The sequence below is a fragment of the Odontesthes bonariensis genome, chromosome 5, assembly GCF_027942865.1.
Source record: "Odontesthes bonariensis isolate fOdoBon6 chromosome 5, fOdoBon6.hap1, whole genome shotgun sequence".
Taxonomy (NCBI): domain Eukaryota; kingdom Metazoa; phylum Chordata; class Actinopteri; order Atheriniformes; family Atherinopsidae; genus Odontesthes; species Odontesthes bonariensis.
The window spans coordinates 6853116-6860666 of NC_134510.1; the positions used below are offsets into that span (position 1 = coordinate 6853116).

The following is a 7551-nucleotide window of genomic DNA, read 5'->3' on the forward strand; positions in this document are numbered from 1 at the left end:
ATAAGGCAACCTCTATATAGTTGTAAAGCCTCAAGTGAGTTTTTTTTTTTTCCCCAACTGGGACTTTGTCAATGGTATTCAATTAATTTAAATTCAATAGACAGACGTGTTGACCACATAAGGAGCACAGATGTCATTAATGATACTAATGAAGACAAGACGGTAATCAGTGAAATTGGAGCAGCAGAAGCTCCCATTAGTGGAATCACCTGTTCACCTCCTGCTATGACATCTAAACGTGTCATGAAAATGGTCAAATTTCCCGCTAGAAAGTGTTGCTGTCAACGATATTTGTGCTAAAGCAGTACAATATGCAGACTAACATGTATCTGGGAATTTATACAGGAACATAAGGGGACAATTTCAAAGGTTAGAAATACTACATGATTTAGAAATAAAAATCCCTTCATTTTTTAATCATGGGATTCAAAGATGTTTTCTTACAAACTCATTTCTAAGTGATGTTTGAAATCCGTCTGAACTTCTGGGTATGACTTCGAAACTGCCACGAGAGTACATGTGGGAAGGGCAGATATCAAAGAGGAAAGATGTGACTTCCCACAGAACTACAGTGACAGGAAATTGCTCTCACCTCCTTTTTGAGATCACATAAGAGCACAGTAAGCTGTGTGAGAAAGTAACGCTCTGGCCTATTTTCAGAACCAGTGTTTTAAGATCAGAACTATGCACAAGAGCTGTAAATTATTAGTTGCTCTTTAGAGCCCCCTACATGTTTCATACCGAATTCTTCTAATATGCTTAGAAGCAGAATTGTCTGCTGAAAAATGCACGTCCCCTGCAGGAGTTCTGTGCTCGTCCACGTAAATATAAAAACTACTGGGACAATTTAGTAGTGTTTTAAGTAACTCAGTTAAAACGGCAATGATTGTCTAATTTATATATATATATATATATATATAAAAAAAAGGTAAATCAATATAAAATGTGGAAAAGCATTTTCTTTTTATGATTGGTTTTATCCGGGTATGAATTTGCTATGCAGAGTCCAGTCAAAGCAAACTTGTATGTGTTGAAAACACAACTTGATTTTTATACATATTAAAATGCACCTTATTCTATTCAACAAGTGTCTTGAGCTGTTACCGTTTTACGATTAAAAAAGCCTTTAGAGAGAGAAGCCAAAAAGTGGTAAAAAATTAATTATAAAATATCGCGAGATATGTGACGTCAACCTTGCTTTAGGTGACCGCGCCGTGGTTTCGACTGGGATCTGGAAACAGCCACTGCAGTTCCTCCTTTCGTTCCGGTAATCCGTCTGCGTAGGGTGTGCTCCGGAGCTAGTCTCGGCACACATTTTATTATTATGAAACAAACCAAAAGCTAGAAAGCAACGCAGACATATTTTTATAAGAAAAACAAAAATCGGTGAAGCAGGATTTGATTTGCCAACCCAAGCAAAGCGAATAAGACGCTGCCTTCGATTAAGAACGAAAGACGGAACGAGACGAACGTTACCAGCTAAGCAACTAGCGTCATTGTTGAAAGCGTGGACAATTAGGGTTAGATATATTGTTGTTAATTATTTACCTTATTAAGGGAATTTTCCTCGTGTTATAATAAGTTAGACAGTTTGTTTCTTAGTTTACCGACAGCTGAGCTCTCTAGATAACCGAAGGAGCTGAAATTGCAAATTTTGAACTCTGAGCCATACCGGGTAGGCCACGTTCCGACATTTTGCTAATCAAGCTAAGTAGCCCACGTTGCTAACGATTAAAGTACATGTGTTTGTGCTCTTTGTAAACTACCAAAGAGCTCGAGTGAAGGCACCTCTTTATTTTGATTAAGTGTGTGAGACAGTCATTGAGAAGGGAGCAAAACTAGCCAGTATAATTCGTTATTTGTCACATTAACTGAACACGCGCCGGCCGACATGAATCCAAGCGCGCCTAGCTATCCAATGGCCTCCCTCTATGTAGGGGATTTGCACCCAGACGTTACTGAGGCCATGCTCTACGAGAAATTCAGCCCGGCTGGACCCATCCTCTCCATCAGGGTGTGCAGAGACATGATTACCCGCCGTTCTCTTGGCTATGCCTACGTTAACTTCCAGCAACCTGCTGATGGTAGGTTTTACCCTAATACAATCTAACAAGGACAAGTAATGGTGGGGAATTGACTTCATTTGACTCCATTTTGAACATGTGCCTTTCATGCCATGTAATAGCATATCAACTTTAGAAGGCACTGGTGTTAATGTTGGTGTCTTTGGACCACAGTATTTAACACGCACCTTAGTCGTATATCTTCAAACATGTCATGACAATTATTTATCTGTAGATGGGTACTGAAGTGATTCCAAGGTACAAATTTAATCTGTCAATACTGTTTTCAGCTGAGCGAGCCTTGGACACCATGAACTTTGATGTGATCAAGGGCAGACCTCTTCGCATCATGTGGTCTCAGCGTGACCCCTCTTTGAGAAAGAGTGGAGTGGGAAACATCTTTATCAAGAACTTGGACAAGTCTATTGATAACAAGGCCCTGTATGACACCTTCTCTGCATTTGGAAACATTCTCTCCTGCAAGGTATATCGATAAGCATATATTCACTCTGCCTGTATTTCGAGTTTGACTGTTACTTATAGTTCACTACTTTGCATGACTAAAGAATGCACCAGGTTGAATACGGTTGATTGTGACGTGCTTAGAAAAGCATGGTGTTTGTGAATAATTTTGATTCCTGAAAATCTGTCCTTTCCAAGGTTGTTTGTGATGAAAATGGCTCAAAGGGTTATGGCTTTGTGCACTTTGAGACCCACGAGGCCGCTGAGCGCGCCATTGAGAAAATGAATGGCATGTTGCTCAATGACAGAAAAGTGTAAGTGGAGCTACTGTCACACTTGTATGTATGAATCAATATTTGATTAACACCAGCGTTGTTATTCTTAACGTTTGATTTTGTGTGTAACTGCATCTTGTTAAGCGCTTCCACCAATCCGAAGCCAACATACAGTTTTCATACTGCTTAAAGAATTGCAAACATGTTAAAGAGATGATTAGGCACAGGCCATCTCTCAGCTTAAAGGAAGACTTTGAACACAGTCTATTGAAAACTGATTGGAATTGCTACAATCTGAAACATATACACGTTAAAGAAATATAAATGGCAATATTAAGTGTTTGCAGTTGAATCTCTTGTATTTAAAATTTTATTTGTAAATGGCTCAAGCTTGCATTGCTCATGCGGAAAGGCTGGTCACTTATTAAATACAATTTTTATTTTTATTTTTTTTTAACTCATATTAAAGAATTGTACTTGTTTCTGATAGCTTTCATGTTTCCATTACAGATTTGTTGGGCGCTTTAAATCCCGCAAAGAGCGGGAGGCTGAGCTTGGGGCACGTGCCAGAGAATTTACTAACGTTTACATTAAGAATTTCGGGGAGGACATGGATGATGAGAAGCTGAAGGAGATGTTTGGCAAGTATGGTAAGGTGACAAGATTTTAGAGACGACATATGCACAGGTGAACTTGTAACCTGTGTGATTTTGGCGCGTTAAATAATCAGCCTCTTTACTTCACAGGGCCGGCACTCAGTATCCGGGTTATGACCGATGAGGGTGGCAAATCAAAGGGATTTGGCTTTGTCAGCTTTGAGAGGCACGAAGACGCACAAAAGGTTAGCATTGGTTTCATGTCTCTTTGGTACTACTTGGATTTTTTTTTTTTTTTTTTTTTTCCTTCATCGAATCGATCTCTCTACTGTATAAAGCACTGCTGTTGAACTTGTTTCGTCAGACTTATTCTGCTTTCCTCGTAGGCTGTAGATGACATGAATGGTAAAGAACTGAATGGTCGGCAAGTGTATGTGGGCCGAGCACAGAAGAAAGGGGAGCGCCAGAATGAGCTCAAGCGTAAATTTGAGCAGATGAAACAGGATCGCATGACCAGATATCAGGTTTGTTGGATCCATATTGTGCTTCAGTTAGATTGCACAGTAATGTGTAAGGTGAATTTTGGATATAGCTGTCACAGTTTTACTAATATGAAGTTTTAGAAATATTTGCGATTGTTACAATGAAGCAGGGTCTGAAACCTAGCAGGGTAACTGGGAGTGGTCACTTATTTTCTGAAGAAAATTGCTCTCTCGCTCCTGCACCATTTTATGGCTTTCTGTCAGTTTAAATATTTTTGAATGTAAGACACATTTTCTAATGCCACCCATGTTACAGGATTTATTTAAAAAAATTTCTTAACAATACATTGTCTGTAAGAATGCACCAGCAGTTGTTTAAAGTTGGATCTATTTGAGCTTTAATGATTGATCAGTGATATGGAAAAGGCATTTCATTTGTACATTAATGCAGAAACTTGAACATGCTTATAACCTGAGCTCAAGTCAATCCAAATTGACTTAGAGTTGATAACTGGTGTTGTGAGACTGCTCAGTATGATCTCAGTTGATAGGATTATTCTCAAGGTTACTTCATTCTTCCCTTAGACGTAACACTCATATTGGCTCTTTGTTGTATTAGGGTGTCAATCTGTACGTTAAAAACTTGGATGATGGCCTGGATGATGAGCGTCTGCGCAAAGAATTTTCTCCATTTGGAACCATAACAAGTGCAAAGGTAAAAGCTTGCGTACTGGACTTGTAAAGGTTCAAATGACCAATTTTATCACCGCCAAAACATTTTCAACTGTAATGTTTTAACAAGTCAGTAAATAATTGCCTACTCTTTTTTTTTTTTTTTTTTTTTTTTTTTTTTTCCTCTCATAGGTAATGATGGAGGGTGGCCGCAGTAAAGGCTTTGGCTTTGTTTGCTTCTCTTCGCCAGAGGAGGCCACTAAAGCCGTCACAGAGATGAATGGGCGTATTGTGGCCACAAAGCCACTTTATGTGGCCCTGGCTCAGCGGAAGGAAGAGCGACAGGCCCATCTAACCAACCAGTACATGCAGAGAATGGCCACTGTCCGTGCTGTGCCCAACCCTGTTCTCAACCCCTATCAGCCTGCTCCACCTTCAGGCTACTTCATGGCGGCCATACCCCAGGTAAGCCTCAGCTCTGGCGTACATTTTGACATTTTAATATCGCTTTTATCTACTTACCGTTTAGAATCAGAATGCTTTAGTTTATTGCTCTGTTTTACTCCACCTTTAATTTGAAACGACTGGTTTAAGTTTCTTCTGTTGAAGTAATTTAAGAATGAATCTGTCTCCATCTTTTCAGGCCCAGAACCGTGCTGCGTATTACTCCGCCAACCAGTTGGCCCAGCTCCGGCCCAGCCCTCGTTGGGCCACGCAGGGTGTGCGTCCTCAGCGTAAGTGGTTTCTTTTGTATTACGTTCAGTTTTATCGTTAGAAACCGAATCGGTCCATTCAGCTTAAATATCTGTCAACACGGTGGGGGCGGATTTTTGTTTTTCCTTTTCCTTCAGACTTCCAAAACATGCCCAATGCTATGCGGCCATCGGCACCAAGGCCCCAGACCTTCAACACCATCCGTGCTACCGCTACCACCAACACCCAGGTCCCACGCATGATGACTTCCCAGCGTATGCGTACGTCTTTCAGAGTACAAGAATCATTGTTTGTTCCTTCTTTTAAAGTTGTTGATTCAGTTTTGATCATCTGCCCTCTCCATTGTTCTCACTTCAGCCACGCAGGCACTTGGCCAGCGCCCAGCCAGCGCTTCAGCCGCTGCAGCCCCGGTGCGTGCCATGCCTCAGTACAAATATGCTCCGGGTGTGCGCAATCCTCAGCAACACATGGCCTCCCAGCCACAGGTCACCATGCAGCAAGTAAGAATACCAGGCACAAAAAAAACATACCATTCTATTTTGCTAAGAACTTTGTGGACGTAGTTGCAGTCCAAATTTAGCTTTACCTGCTGCGTTTATCTGTAACCCAGTGGGAGAAAAGTGAGGAAATTAGCATTATGCTTTTCATTGAAGATGGAACATGTTGCTCTCAGAACATGTTGCTCTCAAAACCACACTTTTTTTTTTTTTTTTTTTTTTTTTTTAGTGATGATAACTAAGACAAATGCATGTAATTGTTGAATTGGAATAATATTACCAATACAAGTGGTAGCCAGATATTCATTCTTGATTTGTTGCAAAAGATTATTAGAATTGTTTTGCAGCTATTAACTTCTTGCACTGGGATTTGAAATCTTTGTTTGTTCTTTAGCCGGCAGTCCATGTCCAAGGCCAGGAGCCCCTCACTGCCTCAATGCTGGCTGCAGCCCCCCCACAGGAACAGAAGCAGATGCTGGGTGAGTTCATTAGGAAAAACAAGTCCCAGCACTACTGAGCTGATGATGAAGTTACTTTACACATTGAGTTGATTCGTTTGAATTTTGTTTGAAGATGTTGGGGCTTTCTTCCCTCTTCAGGTGAGCGTTTGTTCCCCTTGATCCAAAACATGCACCCTAGCCTGGCAGGCAAGATCACCGGTATGCTGCTGGAGATCGATAACTCTGAGCTGCTTCACATGCTGGAGTCGCCTGAATCCCTGCGCTCCAAGGTTAGTTCCTTTAATATAATTATTCCTCCAAATAAACAGCCTAGTCTTTTGTGGTTGTTTGTTCTTTGATTCAAAATGTTCCGCGTGCAGTGGTTCACAAAATTTGTTGTTGTAGGTGGATGAGGCTGTTGCTGTGCTTCAGGCCCACCAGGCTAAAGAGGCCGCTCAGAAGTCCACCACTCCTGCTGGTGTTCCCAGCGTTTAAGGTATGTGTGTTGGAGTGCTGAAGGCACAGATGAAGACCAATTATTCAACGGACATCCCAACTGCTGCTGCGGCGCAAACATTCATGTCCTCTTTCTTATGTCTTACAGATTGAGCGTTTTGAAACCTGCTTCACCGATGGAAAAAGAGAAAAAAAACTTAAACATTGTAAAACCTAAAACTCTGAAAACATCGCAAAATGATAAATTATTTCTTAAAAAAAAATAAAAAAAACAATTGATTCTGCCAGGTCTAGGGATGGTTTGACTAGACCTTGATCATAAATAAAAATTTGTTGTAAAAAAAAATAGCAAAATAGAGAAAAGTGAAATTATACATTTGAATGCATTCCTTGGTTTTATGTCATTTTACTGTGTCAGTGCTCAGAATATCAGCCATGTTCAGGAAGGTGGTAGCTGAGCATTTTGAAAGGTGATTTGTATCGTAAACTACTGGCTGTAATAAATTGTCATTCAAAAAAAAAGAGGCTTTTTGCTTCATGACTCATCAGCTGTCATACACAAGGCACTGATGTCACTTTAATTGTACAGATGTTTTAACAGGCCACCAGATTTATTTGGTCTTAATGTGACACACTGGCTGCGTGTTCCTGAGCTGTGTGTTTTTGAAGGTAAAGGAATTGTCTTCCACCAGGTGTCGCTGTTGATCACTGCAGATATTTCTCTTGATCTGTCACTACCATGTGGTTGCGCAGATGAAATGTCTACCTCTACATTTGTTTTCTTGCAGTAGAAGTGTGAAGAATGTACAGAAGTTGATTTATTACTCCAGAGATGAAGATGACTATATATAGATATAGCCATTATGAAACAGTGTTTGGGTAGACTTTTTTTTT

The 7551-nt window shown here is 40.5% G+C and overlaps 1 protein-coding gene across 2 annotated transcripts; it reads left to right on the forward strand.

The window, feature by feature from the left end:
• The first annotated feature begins 1239 nt into the window (after positions 1–1239).
• Positions 1240–7179, forward strand: LOC142379643 (polyadenylate-binding protein 1A). 2 transcript variants are annotated; one of them, XM_075464708.1, is made up of 15 exons: positions 1240–2084; positions 2354–2547; positions 2724–2839; positions 3311–3450; positions 3547–3641; positions 3783–3920; positions 4498–4593; positions 4743–5015; positions 5194–5284; positions 5402–5524; positions 5622–5764; positions 6156–6240; positions 6361–6491; positions 6607–6697; positions 6806–7179. In XM_075464708.1, the coding sequence occupies exons 1-14, from the start codon at positions 1892–1894 to the stop codon at positions 6694–6696; spliced, it is 1908 nt and encodes a 635-aa protein (XP_075320823.1). In that variant the 5' UTR covers positions 1240–1891; the 3' UTR covers position 6697; positions 6806–7179. The 2 variants fall into 2 exon arrangements, with proteins under 2 accessions (XP_075320823.1, XP_075320824.1); XM_075464709.1 differs by having other exon boundaries at positions 3311–3441.
• Positions 7180–7551: the final 372 nt, after the last annotated feature.

Excerpts from the sequence above, each read along its gene's own strand:
- LOC142379643 (XM_075464708.1), top strand. The coding sequence starts at position 1,892 with ATGAATCCAAGCGCGCCTAGCTATCCAATGGCCTCCCTCTATGTAGGG. Across the intron at positions 4,594-4,742 it reads GAACCATAACAAGTGCAAAG|GTAATGATGGAGGGTGGCCG; the intron begins GTAAAAGCTTGC and ends TTCCTCTCATAG. Across the intron at positions 5,285-5,401 it reads GCAGGGTGTGCGTCCTCAGC|ACTTCCAAAACATGCCCAAT; the intron begins GTAAGTGGTTTC and ends CTTTTCCTTCAG.